Raw genomic sequence first — 16,897 nt, 5'->3', positions numbered from 1 at the left:
ATATATACCATTAGATATGTTGTCAGCAGTGTGAGCATGTGTAAATAGCCACACATTAGATGGTCCTGCATCTAGTGCTAGATATTAGGGATGCAGTCAGAATAATATAACAGTTCTGTAGTGTTTCTCTAGCCTTGATTATAACATATGGGGTCGGATGTAATAACGCTTGGGTTCGACGGCCGTGCGGAATTCCGGCTGACCTTAGACGTTTTTTGAAAGGGGCAATCACTGACAAAGCATGGTTTTGCCTTGTAAGATATTGCCCCTTTAAAAAACGTCTGACTTCGGCCTGCGTCCAGCACAGCCGCCGATTTCGGAAGTCATTTCATCCAGCCCATAGTCTCAGTACACAAATTCCAGGACACTGTATGTCATTACTTATCTGACCCACCGCGTGTACTAGGTACAAATAGCTACTGGCTATATCCTTATGTTAAGAGATCATGTTACTATTAGCATATTCCAACAATCACTTGCCACAGTTATCATATGTTGCATACTTCATCAGTTCCTTTATAAATGTGTTGTATAACATATAGTGTAATTGGACACGTGAACTGTGGGAAATAGTAGAGGTGGGCTAAAACGAGAAAGTATCTTGTGCTGCAGCGGGGGACACTCTTCTGCTGTTATCCCATGTGCCACTGGGCAGTGAATGGGGTAATGAGAGGGACACATTTCCACAGCACAAGGGTGAGTGAAAGATCCGAGCGCTGGCTTCTGCTGTCCTATGTGGCTGCTAGCTGCTTCCTGGTGTGTAACTCATTGCAGGGAGAGGATGCCAGTTATCGCTGGATGAGAGAGAAAGCTAGAGTTACCTTTAAGTAAAGCCTGGGGTGCCAGACATGGGTGAGATTGTCAGTGCAGAAACAAAACAATTACATGCCATAGTCCTTTCATCTGACCTACCTGTTCCCTCAGTTAGTGAGGAGTCCGCAAGTCCTCCTAAGGCTAACAGGAAATGTGTGTTAGTTGTTCTCATATCATAGGTTCAGCCTAGGTGGTCTTGGTGCATGGATGTTGAAAGGATTTGCCCTTATATTCTTTAACCCTCGATGTGATGGCCTCTTAGACGTCTGGAGTATGAACTTTTAGCCACAAGGTACATGCACAACACAAGCAGTAAAAATTCACACTGTTTATTATGAGGTTAACAAAGATATATAAGACAATGCATATGGGTGTAACTGACATTTTGTTACACTCCCATTGGCTCGTTAATAGTTACCAGGCAGAACAGAAAAGGCGGATGTCCATATATGGGTTTTCTACAAGTTTCTCAAACATTTAACAAAGTTTTTGTAACACAGTATATTTGGGTAGAAAGAACAAGTTTCATCTGGTATGGAACTGACCTTGGATGCCAGACCCACACAGGCCTGGTATCTGTATGAGAGACAAAGGCACCTAGCACAGGGCAGCACGCATCCATGCAAACACATAAGAGTTCATATAGCATGTTTTAACCTTTCATTAGGGAGGTAGAAATATTCACTTTTACACTGTAACTATTATAAGGAAATTGATCATATAAAAAGTAATATTTACAAAGCACAGAAGAGTTAACCCTTCAATCCCCTCTTAGAATCATGATTATTATATGACATGATTCTTGAGTGAGGCTCCTTTCTTGTTCCTCCAGTTCTTGAGATATTGGACATAATCGTCGGGTCCCTTACTATCAGAGGAGGTGACAGGACTGGTGGTTATATCATAGTACATCAGGGCCTTATCAATGCCTTTGGAGGTAAGTTTCTTTCCACAGGGGATTACACAATAAACTATAATGCCTACAAGAATTAAAGTTACAAGTATGAATATGCTTATTTGCACAAGAGCCTGTTTCCAATTTTCAAACCATCCAAAATATTGGCTCCATGGGTTATCAATACCTGAATTTTTCTTAAGTTCTATGGATAAGGTTTCTAACTTGTTTATGGCTAAAGTAACCTTACCATTGGGACCAGTGTTGTCAGGAATATATGTACAACAGCCTTCCACCTTACTAATGTAAACACATGTACCGCCTTTTTCTGCTAGGATCATGTCAAGGGCCATTCTATTTTGGAATGTCATTTGGGAAGTGGCTTCTAGCTGTTCAGCTATACCTTTAAGAGCATCTTTGGTATCATTAACAAATCTTTGTTGATTATAATATATATAATTAATCCAGGCTACGTTTTTATTTACAGTTACTATAGGAAATAATGACTCAAAACCCGCAGCCACCTCATCTCTAGCTTTGAACTCATTTGGAACACCTCTTGGGACCCCTATAGCATCAATGTATACGTGGGGGTCAAAGCTACCTCCTGGGAGTGCTCTTTTCTTTCGATTAGCAGGAGTATTAGAGGGAGGAGTGGGGTCATCGGTGATCATTAAAAAGGCTGAAAAAAACAATTTTCCTGTTCTAGGGGTATATTAAGGGGCACTGTACCTAGGTGGGGCCTAGATTTGCCACAGACATAACAGTTGCTTTTATTGTGTTTGTTGTCAGCAAGTTTAGGGAACATGAAATAATCAAGGATGTATGTGGCTACGTGTGTATTGGAGGAATTGTACCACAAGGTGGGGACCCCATCTGTTTGTGTGATGTCGACTTCACATATTGTGAGGTGAATGAGGGCCAGTAGGGCTATCGAGATAGTCCCCAGGATAGAGATAGGGGGCAGGTTCTTCATCTTCTTCTGTTCTTCTTTCTTCGCTAGGTGGGAGGTCAGGGCTGTCTGCCCCGGTTCGTACCTCACTGGAATCACTTGCTTCCCTCTCTAGGTCTGGTCTAGGAACCTTTTTTACTCGGGATGCATGGATCCAGGCAGGACTTTCCTCTGTCAGGACTGCTGTTCGGGTAACTGCTACGACCTCTGTCTCTGGACCATAGGTGAAGTCTCCTGGGCTCTTGTTCCTGGGGAGCACCTTCACCACGACTCTGTCTCCGACTTTAAAGGGGTGTGTAGGTTCCTGTGGATTCAAAGGGTTTTTACAAACAACCTCATGTTCAATTTCATTCAGTTTTGTTATCAGGGACCTGACATACTCTTCCCTGATGAGTTCTAGATCTCCTTCCTGTATTACTAGTGGTTTCTTAGCCCAGGGTGTAGGAAAAGGGTCTACCCATTAGTATTTCAAAGGGTGAGTATCCTAGAGTTTTTTTGTGGGGTATTCAAGATGCTGGTGTTTAGCTTTATTAGGGTTGTTCCTGAGGCAAGTGATGCATCTGCTAACATACTGGTCCACAAGTGATTTGGCATTAGTAACATAAAAATCATTGGTTAGTAGGAGGAGCGTTGTGGCTTCACCACGGTGACCAACACCACGGCACTGGGCAACGAGCAAAGGGGCACTGGACTGGGGTATACAGGGTTTCCCCTCTTTGCAGATTAATCCTGATTTAGGATTTTTTCTGCAGAATTGGGTAAGTCCAGTCGGAGAGATCAGTATTAGTCGCAGCAGCTTGAAGTTGAGTGAGCAGATGGACGTTGTCAAGGGAGGGACATGCTCTAGTGAGTGCAATGAGTTCTGCAGCTTGCGCGGACTGATAAGGTATTGGTAGGGTTTCCAACACAGTGTCAGGGAGGGTGACAATGGCATAGCCAGCCTGGTATGTATTGTCATTGGGCCTACTACAGGAGCCGTCAACAAAAACTATGTCTGCGCCTGGTATGGGAACGGGAGACATGTCAAGTCTGGGAGAAGTTTCAGCTTCAATGGAAGCAGCACAGTCATGTAGGTCGGGTGGTTCATCCTCGGGACCTTTCAAGCCTAAAAGGGCATTGAGAATGGGTGCAGGGCCAGAAGAACTAGCAGTGTACTTAATGGTAAGGGTAGGGTCACTCAAAAGGAGTACTTCATATCCACTAAGGCGTTGTGCTGACATGTGCTGTGTGTGCAAGCCTTTAAGTATTGCCAGGACATCATGTGTGGTGTGGAGCACTGTGATGTGGCCTAAAGTGAGGGTAGTGGCCATCTCTGCAACCATTGCACAGGCTGCCAAAGCCCTGAGGCAGGCAGGCATACCTTGCACAGACACTGGCATGACTTTTGAAAAAAAAAAATGCACGGGGCGCAACTTCCCTCCATGAAACTGTGTGAGCACCCCCGCCATGGTTTTACAATTGTCCCTTGCATATAGATGGAAAGGTAGTACATAATTGGGGAGGCCAAGTGCCGGACTTTTCATCAACATACATTTTAAACTTTCATATGCAGTTAACATTTCTTGTGACCATTGTACAGTTTTAGGTTTGTCCTTCAGTGTGGCTTGTCTCAAAATGTTATCATAATAAGAGCAATCAGAAATCCACTGTCTGCAGTAATTTACCATACCCAGGAAGGACAGTAGTTCCTTCTGGGTAGTTGGGGTGACCAGGCCCAATACAGACTGTATGCGTTGTGGACTGACTTTCCTCTCTCCCTGAGTGAGCACAAAACCTAAGTAATCAACATGCTTTTTACACCATTGCATTTTTATTTTGGACACCTTGTGTCCACATTCACAAAGCCAGTTTAGTAATGAAACACCATCCTCTCGGCAGGCCTCCTCAGTTTTACTACAGAGCAGCAGATCATCTGCATACTGTAGCAGGACTGAACCATGGTGAGGTTGCCAGGGCCTCAATGTGGCCTGGAGACAACAGGTGCGTCAATAATCTGCACCAGGTAAGTTGTTTACCCTCAAAAGAAAAGGCAAAAAGTAATTGTGTCTGTGAATCTACAGGTATGCTGAAAAAAAGGCATTCTTCAAATCAATTACAGAGAAGAACGCAGCATCTGCAGGGATTGCAGAAATGAGTGAGTTTACATCTGGAACAATTGGTGCAATTGGGACAATTAGCTGATTGATCGCTCTGAGATTCTGTACAAATCTTATACTGCCATCAGCTTTGGCAACAGGGTTCACAGGAGTACAGTATGGTGATACAATATGTCTGAGAATACCCTGTTGTAAGAATTGCTGTATCATGGGGCGGAGACCTTCTATCTTTTCTGGTGAGAGGGGATACTGCATAGGTCAGAACACAAAACACTGGTTGTTGCACCGCTGTCCACTAAAAAGGGAATTTTACTTCCATTTATAATAAGTGGCAGCAGAGGTGAATCTTTACTATGACGGGAGAGTTGAATAAAGGCTGGGATGCCCTCCTCCGGGCCCCGTCAGTGCGCGGGGTCTTTGGAATCTTCCCTGACTGCGGGGTTGGTTCTGTCTGTCAAAGCGTCTGGAGTTCTGATAGGTATGAGTGAGTGGGGAAGTGAGTAAGCTTTCTGAGTTAAGCAAAGGTAAGCCAGCGTCATCTGTCCAGCAGTCCTTAAACCTTTTCCAAAACGCAGTAACAGACTATGAAGGTTTCTGTTTACAAGCCACAGCGACAGGCAAAAAGCACAGGCTTTAAAGACCTCCTTCATATGTGTATAGCTGCGTCCTTTGCAAGCTTTGCGCAAATAAGATATACAGCCATCGAGGGTAATAGTGGGCTTGGGACAGTGTTTTACTATTATCTAAACTCTGGGTTATTGGTGCTAGGGATAGAGCTAGTGGACGCACCCTCCAGCAGTGGAGCTGGAGGCAATCCCATCTAGTGTGAAAGGGTTACTGCTGCCAAGAGATTTGTGTCTCTGAGCGCAGGATACATTGGAATGCAAGGGGGAGGGAGAGGGATCTCTCTGCAGCCTCGCTTCTGTGCTGTTGGGAACTGACATTTTTTCTTAAATCTCCATATAGAAAAGGTAATTACTGCCTTCCCGTAGGAATGGGTCCTGTCCTGCTTTCTCTGTCCATCCCGCTAAATTATCCACCCATGGGTTAACTAAGTAATACTCTGAGGTAGAGTTACGGGCAACATACATCTTGCATGTCTCCCCTGGTAAAGGTGGAGGATAAATGACTGTCTTACTCTGACCCCCTCCCATAGTAAATGCAATCTACACCAGCTTTCTACGCAATTTCCACAACAACTTACAACAACTGTCTATGCAATATCACAACAAAAATGCAGTTTACAAAAAAAACCTTCTATGCAATTTCACAACAAAAAATGCAATTTACAAAAACTTTCTATGCATGCATTAGCTAACACCAGTTAATTAGTCATTGACAATATCACAATATTATCTGTATAGTGAGAACATGAAATCTTTTGACGGTACGATACTTACCATTCGTACAAGATGTCAGAAAAATACAGCGTTTTAGACAGGAAGCAAGAAAAGTGTTTGAGTAAAGATATCTGGCAGACGAAAACTTACCAGCCGTCTGGACCAAATATAAGAACTTATCTCACTACAAACATACAAGAATATATATAGACGATCAAATCGAGGTATGATCTACGTTACGTATAGACTCCCAGGTCTATTTTTTTAAGTATCCCAGATACTAACGTCTTTGGAGAATTGCGCTTGGACGCCTGGTCCTTTCTCAGACGTATCTTTAAGTCCCAGACATTAAAGATTCTATGGTATCCCTGATACCTGTTTTATGCTTTTACATAAAACTTCGTAATATTAAGTCCCGGACTTAAATATTACCTTGTCACGTGTTCCCGGAACACTGACACGGATTCAGCTTCAGTGTATGACCGCAATCCTGTATGGCAAAGACAGACAATAAATTCTCTATCTTTACCATTCAGGGACGATCACTGAATTCCGGACATAGCCCCCAGCTGAAAGGATTTGCCCTTATATTCTTTAACCCTCGATGTGATGGCCTCTTAGACGTCTGGAGTATGAACTTTTAGCCACAAGGTACATGCACAACACAAGCAGTAAAAATTCACACTGTTTATTATGAGGTTAACAAAGATATATAAGACAATGCATATGGGTGTAACTGACATTTTGTTACACTCCCATTGGCTCGTTAATAGTTACCAGGCAGAACAGAAAAGGCGGATGTCCATATATGGGTTTTCTACAAGTTTCTCAAACATTTAACAAAGTTTTTGTAACACAGTATATTTGGGTAGAAAGAACAAGTTTCATCTGGTATGGAACTGACCTTGGATGCCAGACCCACACAGGCCTGGTATCTGTATGAGAGACAAAGGCACCTAGCACAGGGCAGCACGCATCCATGCAAACACATAAGAGTTCATATAGCATGTTTTAACCTTTCATTAGGGAGGTAGAAATATTCACTTTTACACTGTAACTATTATAAGGAAATTGATCATATAAAAAGTAATATTTACAAAGCACAGAAGAGTTAACCCTTCAGATGTTCTCTGCCTCGGATACCTAGTCTCTTAGTTAGGGCTCGTTAATCACCAGTGGTGACCGGTGCTGGATTAAACGGCATGGCTTTTGAAGCCCACATCCTAAAGGATTGAGGATCAGGGTATCTTTCATAACCATAGTTTACTGTGGCTGGCTTAACAGCATGGCTTTTGGAGCTTAGATCTTTAAAGTCTTCTAATGGGGTAGTCAACGATATACTCAACATTTGAAAACTGGTTTGGACAAAAATTACCACCAGATTAGGAATATCTAATTACAGTTGTGCTCATAAATTTACATACCCTAGCAGAATTTGTGAAGTGAAGGTTCTGGAGTGGCCATCTCAGTCTCCTGACCTCAATATCATTGAGCCACTCTGGGGAGATCTCAAACGTACAGTTCATGCAAGACAGCCCAAGAATTTACAGGAACTGGAGGCTTTTTGCCAAGAAGAATGGGCAGCTTTACCATCTGAGAAAATAAAGAGCCTCATCCACAACTACCACAAAAGACTTCAAGCTGTCATTGATGTTAAAGGGGGCAATACACGGTATTAAGAACTGGGGTATGTAAACTTTTGATCAGGGTCATATGGGTAGTTTCTGTTGTCATTATGATTTAAAAAGAGTAAACACAGTTGTTTGACAATAAATGGCTTCACCCAACCACTAACCATGAGTGAAAGAAAAGTTTGTGAGTTATCATTCATATTCTCTGACAAATGGCCAGAAAATCACAAATTCTGCAAGGGTATGTAAACTTATGAGCACAACTGTATATTCTGGTGTATATATCTACTGGTGTGAGTCAAAGGAATATTCCTACCTCTTTGTTTAGACCTGTTCCTGCTATTTTTGTAATACAGTCAAAGTGGGTTGAAAGCTGAACTCCTTTTCATTGACCATAGGATGTAGCAAGCGTAGTTTCTTTCTTTTATGTTTGTCTTTCTGTTAGCTATGTCCTCTGCCACAGGTGTAAAGAGCTGGCTGGGCCTGGGTCATTTTTGCCACACCTCCCATGATTAGGCCACACCTCCCATGATTAGGCCACACTCTGGGGAAATAACTGAATGGGGAACACCTTGAGACCCTTCCAGGGGCAAATCCAGGGGAAGCGGGGGGTTCAGTGTCATTGCACTCGCATACCACACAGGCAGAGAAGACCTCTGGCCTCAATGCCGCCCAACTGCTGGGCTGGAGAGAGAAAGGCTGCTGACAGGTAAGAGGGATAGGCAGTGGCAGACCTGGGCCCCTGCTGGGCTCCACCAATAAGCCAGAGCCTCAGTAATTAGTCCCTGTTCCCCTCCCTCTTGGCGGCCCTGATGACCAGGAAATAGGACAATACTTTTGTTTCAGCCAAAATTGGTCTCTAGATTCAGTTTGAATCAGTACATTGTAACTGGGACAGGACCTTCTACAAGGTGAGCTCTCTTCATTTACTGGACATTATCAGGGCTTAGTGAAGCTATGTATGTTAGGCCCAGGATTTGCACTGGATAGAGGACCTGCTGGTTCTGATCACAAATTAGGCTGTCTAGCTCCTAAACAAAGCATTGTGAAGTGGTTATCTTTGCCAGGGGGTGGTATTGGGATGCCAGCACTCAGAATACGAACAGGGGTATCACAATACTCAGGATCCTGACACCTACTAGGTAAAGGCGCTAACTCTGATTCCTAACCTCCATAACCCTCTCCCCACGCAGCCTAAACCTAACCTTCCCTCCTCCGTACCCTAACCACCACCACCATCCCCCCTGCAGCCTAACCCATCCCAGTGTTGCCTAACCCCAACCTCCTTCATTGCAGCCTAACCTTAACCCCTCCCCAGTGTTGCCAAATCCCAACCCCCCTCCCCACAGCCTGAACCTAACCTTCCCACCACCGCAGCCTAACCCTCCCTGGTTGTGCCTAACCCTCCACCTCGCAGCTTATCTCTATCCAGTACCGGCAGTTCTTCACTCTGGATCCCAGTGCCGGCATAGCAATACATGTCGGGATCTCAGATCCCATTGTAGGAAGTCTGCACGTTCCTGAACCTGTTGGGGCACATTCTCAGAGACTGTTGTGTGCAACTAGGATGGTTGTGCTGGGCTCTCACTTGATCTTCTTTCCACCCTTTACCAAATGTTACCAGTTTTGGTAAAGGAGAGATGCCAGCTTTCCCTTAGGATCAGCTTTGTAGCATCCTTTATGTCTTCCCTTTATACTCTTTGTTTCTGTTGCTGTTTTACTGTTCTGCTTGTTAGGATATTTATTCTCATTCCAGTACAGTGGTGTTCCCCTCTTACCCTCATTCTGTACACCTTTTCTGTCTTTAGGGGCTTTGTTAGGCAGAACTGTGACACCCGGGGAAGTCTTCAGGGTATATAGGGGGAAGAGCCTAATGGTGCCCATACACTAGAAAGTGGTATCGCATGCACTCCGTCACATAGGACATCCCTTTTAACTCCCCGCCGCAGTTCCTGGACTCACGATATCGTGAGTCCAGGTCACCCCACTCACGATGTGCCAACGTTAGATCGCATGCAATCTAATATTAAAGCACATAATTTCAAGCAACAGGGCCAGATCTTATCTGCTGCAGGTAAAGATCTGAAAACCCTGTTTACGAGCCTCCGGGATCACGCCTCAGATTGCAGTTGTAAGCGGACCACACACGATGTGGTCCACTTACTCGCGATACGTCGGCCCGATGCATTGGTATCATCCTAGTGTGTGGTCACCTTAAGTTTTACAGTTTTCTTAAAATGTCCAGCTCCCAATTCTTTATTATCCCCTAATGCAGGCATTCCCAACCTCGGTCCTCAAGGCACACTAACAGTCCAGGTTTTAGTGATATCCAGGCTTGAGCACAGGTGACTTAATTATTACCTCAGTTATTTTGTTTTAATCATCTGTGCTGAAGCCTGGATATCAATAAAACCTGCCCTGTGTGCCTTGAGGACCGAGGTTGGGAATTCCTGCCCTAATGAACTAAGTGAATCAGATTTAACTTACCTTTATACTGTAAATACCATTATTTTGCTAAATGTAAAATTATGATTGTATTAAAGTGTAATTTGCTTATTGAAATTTAAACAACTGAATAACATAAACTTGATAATACAGGTTGAGTATCCCATATCCAAATATTCCGAAATACGGAATATTCCGAAATACGGACTTTTTTGAGTGAGTGTGAGATAGTGAAACCTTTGTTTTTTGATGGCTCAATGTACACACACTTTGTTTAATGCACAAAGTTATAAAAAATATTGGCTAAAATGACCTTCAGGCTGTGTGTATAAGGTGTATATGTAACATAAATGCATTATGTGCTTAGATTTAGGTCCCATCACCATGATATCTCGTTATGGTATGAAATTAATCCAAAATACGGAAAAATCCGATATCCAAAATACCTCTGGTCCCGAGCATTTTGGATAAGGGATACTCAACCTGTAGTATGAAATGGGGTTGGGGATTACTAAAAAGACATCTATTTTTATATATTTTATTTCCAGCAGATGGACACGAAAGCAGTGATACCTCAGACGAATATCTCCTTTTGTCTCCAGATTTTAAAACAGAAAATAACAACATTGTACGAGAGTCTCCAGAAGACACCTGCAGTACTCTAAATATACATCCAGTGCTTCACAGTGCCGATAAATCACCTGATACATCTCATTTTGAGGACTTTTCTATGGATAACTCAGATATGACTACACATAGGCCCTCATTCCGAGTTGTTCGCTCGCAAGGCGAATGTAGCAGAGTTACACACGCTAAGCCGCCGCCTACTGGGAGTGAATCTTAGCTTCTTAAAATTGCGACCGACGTACGCGCAATATTGCGATTACAAACGAGTTAGCAGTTTCAGAGTAGCTCCAGACTTACTCTGCCTGTGCGATCATTTCAGTGCTTGTCGTTCCTGGTTGACGTCACAAACACACCCAGCGTTCGCCCAGGCACTCCCACCGTTTCCCCGGCCACTCCTGCGTTTTTTCCGGAAACGGTAGCGTTTTCAGCCACACGCCCCTGAAACGCCGTGTATCCGCCCAGTAACACCCATTTCCTGTCAATCACATTACGATCGCCGGAGCGAAGAAAAAGCCGTGAGTAAAAATACTTTCTTCATAGTAAAGTTACTTGGCGCAGTCGCAGTGCGAACATTGCGCATGCGTACTAAGCGGATTTTCACTGCGATGCGATGAAAAATACCGAGCGAACAACTCGGAATGAGGGCCATAGTACAGCTCATACAGGTGCTAAATGTTTTGCACACAAATCACATCCTGTTACACATCAGAGAACTCACACAGGTGAGAGGCCATTTCCATGTCCTGAGTGTGGGAAATGTTTTGCTAAGAAATCAGTTCTTGTTAAACATCAGAGAAGTCACACAGGTGAGAGGCCATTTCCATGTCCTGAGTGTGGGAAATGTTTTGCTAAGAAATCTGCTCTTGTTACACATCAGAGAAGTCACACAGGTGAGAGGCCATTTCCATGTTCTAAGTGTGAGAAATGTTTCACAAGGAAAGCAATTCTTGTTATACATGAGAGAAATCACACAGGTGAGAAACCATTTTTATGCTCTGAGTGTGGGAAATGTTTTACACAGAAATCAAATCTTGTTATACATCAGAGAAGTCACACAGATGAGAAACCATTTTCATGCTCTGAGTGTGGGAAATGTTATACAGGAAAATCAGTTCTTGTTACACATGAGAAAACTCACTCAGGTGAGATGCCATTTCCATGTTCTGAGTGTGGGAAATGTTTTGCTAAGAAATCACTTGTTACACATCAGCGATATCACACAGGTGAGAGGCCATTTTCATGTTCTGAGTGTGGGAAATGTTATGTAGAGAAATCGTTTCTTGTTACACATCAGAGAAGTCACACAGGTGAGAAACCATTTCCATGTTCTAAGTGTGGGAAATCTTTCACAAGGAAATCAATTCTTGTTATACACGAGAGAACTCACACACTTGAGAAACCATTTCCATGTTCTGAGTGTGGGAAATGTTTTACACAGAAATCGCATCTTGTTAGACATCGGAGAACTCACACAGGTGAGAAACCATTATAATTGACACGTTCTAAGTGGGGTAAATGTTTATTACACAATTGCTCTCTTACAACAGAATAAATCTCAATGATAGACCTAAATAATTTTTGCTACTGTCTAAATATTAATGTTGATTTTTTATTTTATTATTAACGATAAATAGGAATGACTATAGCTTACCTGATACAGGAGCTGTCAATCCTTAGAAAACAGGATTTTAATACCTACCGATAAATCCTTTTCTCCTAGTCCGTAGAGGATGCTGGGGTCCACTTCAGTCCATGGGGTATAGACGGTTCCGCAGGAGCCATGGGCACTTTAAGACTTTTCTAGAGTGTGAAGTGGCTCCTCCCTCTATGCCCCTTCTCCAGACCTCAGTATAGGAACTGTGCCCAGGGAGACGGACATTTTGAGGAAAGGATTTACTTTAAAGTTAACGGTGTGATTTACACCAGCTCACACTTCAACCATGCCGCACAACATGGTATTCAACAAAACACATGCCAACGCATGAACATTACAGCAAACGTGCTGAAAACATTTTCAAAAAAATAACAACTGCAGGTAAAGTACGCACTGGACTGGGTGCCCAGCATCCTCTACGGACTAGGAGAAAAGGATTTACCGGTAGGTATTAAAATCCTGTTTTCTCATACGTCCTAGAGGATGCTGGGGTCCACTTCAGTACCATGGGGTTATACCAAAGCTCCAGTACGGGCGGGAGAGTGCGGATGACCCTGCAGCACCGATTGACCAAACTGTAGGTCCTCATCGGCCAAGGTGTCAAACTTGTAAAACTTAGCAAATGTGTTTGCCCCTGACTAAGTAACTGCTTGGCACAGTTGCAATGCCGAGACACCCCCGGGCAGCCGCCCAGGATGAGCCCACCTTTTTAGTAGAATGGGCATTCACCGAATTCGGTACCGGCAATCCTGCCGAGGAATGAACGTGCTGAATCGTACCACTGATCCAGCGCGCAATAGTCTGCTTAGAAGCAGTACACCCAATCTTGTTGGAAGCATACAGGATAAACAGAGCCTCTGTTTTCCGTATCCGAGCTTTTCTCGCGACATTAATTCTCAAAGCCCTGACCACATTCAGAGACTTTGAAGCAGCGAAAGTGCCAGTAGCCACTGACACCACAATAGGTTGGTTTATATGGAAAGAAGGAACCATCCTTGGAAGAAATTTCTGACGAGTTCTTAACTCCGCTCTATCTTCATGGAAAATCAAGTAAGGGTTCTTGTGAGACAAGGCCCCTAACTCAGACACCCTCCTTGCGGATGCCAAGGCCAACAGAATGACCACTTTTCAAGTGAGAAACTTCAACTCTATCTCCTGGAGAGGTTCAAACCAATCCGACTGAAGGAACTGCAACACCACGTCAAGATCCCATGGTGCCACAGGAGGCACAAAAGAGGTTGGATGTGCAGAACCCCTTTCACGAATGTCTGAACTTCTGGAAGGGAGACAATTTTTCCTGAAAGAAAACAGACAAGGCCAAAATCTGGACCTTGATTGAACTCAGCCGTAGGCCCGTATCCACACCCGCCTGAGGAAAATAGAGAAAACGTCCTAACTGAAACTGTTCCGTTGGAGCCTTCTTGGATTCACACCAAGATACATATTTTCTCCACACACTGTGTAATGTTTAGACGTTACTCCTTTCCTGGCCTGAATAAGAGTGGGAATGACTTCTTTGGGAATACCCTTTTGTCTAGGATTCAGTGCTCAACAGCCATGCCGTCAAACGTAGCTGCGGTAAGTCTTGATACATTAACGGCCCCTGCTGCAGCAGGTCCTCGTGAAGAGGAAGAGGCCGAGGATCTTCTATGAGAAACTCCTAAAGATCTGGATACCAAGCCCTCCTTGGCCAGTCTTGGACAATGAGGATCGCTCGAACTCTTGTTGTTGTTATGATTTTGAGAACTTTTGGTATCAGTAGAAGTAGAGGGAAGACATACACTGACCAAAACACCCACTGGGTCACCAGTGCGTCCACTGCTATTGAACAATATCACCGAAGCTTCTTGTTGAGACGAGATGCCACCATGTCTACTTGAGGAACTCCCAAAGACCTGTCACCTCCGTGAAGACTTCTTGGCATAGGCCCCATTCTCCTGGATGGAGATTGTGTCTGCTGAGGAAGTCTGCTTCCCAGTTATCCACTCCCGGAATGAAAATTGCCGACAGAGCTCTTGCATGTCTTTCTGTCCAGAGAATCTTTGTCACCTCTGGCATAGCCGCTCTGCTTTTCATTACGCCCTGACGGGTTATGTACGCGACTGCTGTTACATTGTCCGACTGGATCTGTACGGGGTGATCTTGAAGAATATGCCCCGCTTGTAGAAGGCCATTGTTAGTGGCTTTCCACTCCAGAACGTTTATGTGAAGACAAGTTTCTTGACTTGACCACCTTCCTTGGAAGCTTTCCCCCTGTGTGACTGCTCCCCAGCCTTGGAGACTTGCATCCGTGTTCACCAGGATCCAGTCTTGACTCCTGAACCTGCGTCCCTCTAGGAGGTGAGAACTGTGTAGCCACCACCGGAGCGAGATTCTGGCTTTGGTTGACAGGTTTACCCTCTGATGCATGTGTAGATGGGATCCGGACCTCTTGTCCAATAGGTCCCACTGGAACACTCTGGCATGGAATCGGCCAAACTGTATGGCCTCGTAGGTCGCTACCATCTTCCCCAACACCCAAATGCATTGATGAATCGACACTCTTGTTGGTTTCAGAATTTGTTTGACCATTCTCTGGATTTCCAGAGCCTTTTTCTACTGGAAGAAATACCCTCTGTACTTCTGTGTCCCGTATCATCCCCAGAAAGGACAATCTTGTCGTCGGTTCCAATTGTAAATTTGGAAAACTTATGATCCAACCGTGATGTTGAAGTACCGTCAGGGAGAGTGCCATGTTCTGCACCAACTTTTCCCTGGATCTCGCTTTTATCAGGAGATCTTCCAGGTCTGGAATTATATTGACTCCTTGCTGTCTAAGGAGGACCATCATCTCCTGCCATCACCTTGGTGAAAACCCTCGGTGCCGTGGAAGGTCCGAACGGCAACGCCTGAAACTGGTAATGACAATTCTGTATTGTGAATCTCAGATAAGCTTGATGTGGAGGATAAATGGGAACGTGTAAGTAGGCATCTTTTATGTCCACTGACACCATGAAGTCCCCCTCCAGGCTGGAAACCACTGCCCTCAGAGATTCCATCTTGAACTAGGACCTTTGCAGATAGAGATTCAGAGTAAACAGGTTTAGAATCAGTATGACCGAGCCATGCGGCTTCGGAACCATGAATAGGGTTGCACCAAAACCCTTCTACTTGTTGTAACAAGGGAGCCAGGACAAAAACTTGATCCTGACACAATTTTTGTATTGCTGCTGCCACCACTTCCCTGTCTGGGATAGAAGCTGGTAAGGTCGATTTGAAAATACAGCCTGGAGAAATGTCTTGAAACTCCAGTTTGTACGCGTGGGACTCTATTTGTATGACCCACGGGCCTAGGCCAGATTGAACCCAGAACTGACTGAAGAGTTTCAGACATGCCCCCACCTGAGCGGACTCCCGCAAGTGAGCCCCAGCGTCATGCTGCAGATTTGGCAGAAGCAGAGGTTGATTTCTGCTCCTGTGATCCTGGAGACACTGTGGACTTTATTTCCTTTTCCCCTTCCTTTTCCCCACAAAGAAAGGGGAACCTTTACCCTTTTTTGTAATTTTTGGGCCGCAATGACTGCATCTGAGAGTGATGTGTCCTTTTCGCCGGCGCAGGAGCAATAGGCAAGAATGTCGACTTACCTGCGGTATCCGCAGAAACTAAAGCATCCAGCCCATCTCCAAATAAGGACTCACCTTAATACGGGAGAGCCTCCATATTCCTTTTGGAATCTGCGTCAGCATTCCATTGGCGAATCCACAACGCCCTCCGTGCCGAGATTGCCATGGTAATGGCTCTTGATCCCAAGAGACCAAGATCTTTCATGGTTTCTAGCATGTACGCAGCAGCGTCTTTGATATGACTTAACGTTAGGAGTATCTCATCTCTATCTATTGTGTCAATGTCTGATGACAAGTTTTCTGACCACTTTTCAATAGCACTACTCACCCACGCACAGGCAATGGTAGGCCTGAGTAGTGTCCTATTGGCCACATTAATAGATTACAACGTAGTCTCCAACTTGCGGTCTGCCGGCTCCTTAAGTGAAGCCGTCCCAGGCGCAGGGAGAAACACCTTTTTTCTTTAACCATGACAGGGCACTGTCTAAAATGGGGGGTGACTCCCACCTTTTCCTGTCCTCTGCATGGAAAAAGCTAAGCTGCCTGCCTTCTTTTGGGAATCTGAAAATTTATTTTCTCTAACGTCCTAGTGGATGCTGGGGACTCCGTAAGGACCATGGGGAATAGACGGGCTCTGCAGGAGACTGGGCACTCTAAAGAAAGATTTAGTACTACCTGGTGTGCACTGGCTCCTCCCTCTATGCCCCTCCTCCAGACCTCAGTTAGAATCTGTGCCCGGCCAGAGCTGGGTGCTTTTAGTGGGCTCTCCTGAGCTTGCTAAGAAGAAAGTATTTTAGTTTAGGTTTTTTTATTTTCAGAGAGCTTCTGCTGGCAACAGACT

General features: G+C 44.5%; 2 protein-coding genes across 6 annotated transcripts in view; both read left to right on the top strand.

Moving 5' to 3' along the window:
- The window catches only part of LOC134983096 (gastrula zinc finger protein XlCGF66.1-like), a 62,467-nt gene extending 51,356 nt beyond the window's left edge, over positions 1–11,111 (top strand). Inside the window, exons 7-9 of one of the 5 annotated variants that reach the window (XM_063948799.1) lie at positions 1,646–1,750; positions 4,721–4,794; positions 10,721–10,886. In XM_063948799.1, the coding sequence (XP_063804869.1) occupies positions 1,646–1,750; positions 4,721–4,794 (179 nt within the window). In that variant the 3' untranslated portion in view covers positions 10,721–10,886. Of the gene's footprint in view, positions 1–1,645; positions 1,751–4,720; positions 4,795–10,720 lie in introns of all 5 variants that reach the window. The other 4 variants (XM_063948796.1, XM_063948800.1, XM_063948798.1 and 1 more) reach the window with 4 other exon arrangements.
- A 77-nt stretch (positions 11,112–11,188) lies between these two features.
- On the top strand, positions 11,189–12,469 carry LOC134983098 (gastrula zinc finger protein XlCGF17.1-like). Its single transcript, XM_063948801.1, has one exon. It carries the CDS (start codon positions 11,410–11,412, stop codon positions 12,289–12,291), a length of 882 nt encoding a protein of 293 aa, XP_063804871.1. The 5' UTR covers positions 11,189–11,409; the 3' UTR covers positions 12,292–12,469.
- The last annotated feature ends 4,428 nt before the right edge of the window (positions 12,470–16,897 follow it).

The sequence above is a fragment of the Pseudophryne corroboree genome (genome assembly GCF_028390025.1).
Source record: "Pseudophryne corroboree isolate aPseCor3 chromosome 3 unlocalized genomic scaffold, aPseCor3.hap2 SUPER_3_unloc_1, whole genome shotgun sequence".
Taxonomy (NCBI): Eukaryota; Metazoa; Chordata; class Amphibia; order Anura; family Myobatrachidae; genus Pseudophryne; species Pseudophryne corroboree.
Note: the sequence above shows the minus strand (reverse complement) of the source record. Positions and strands in the feature narration are given on the sequence as shown.

What these genes read in the sequence shown, in the direction of transcription:
- LOC134983098 (XM_063948801.1), top strand. Translation starts at nt 11,410, where the DNA reads ATGAAAAATACCGAGCGAACAACTCGGAATGAGGGCCATAGTACAGCT.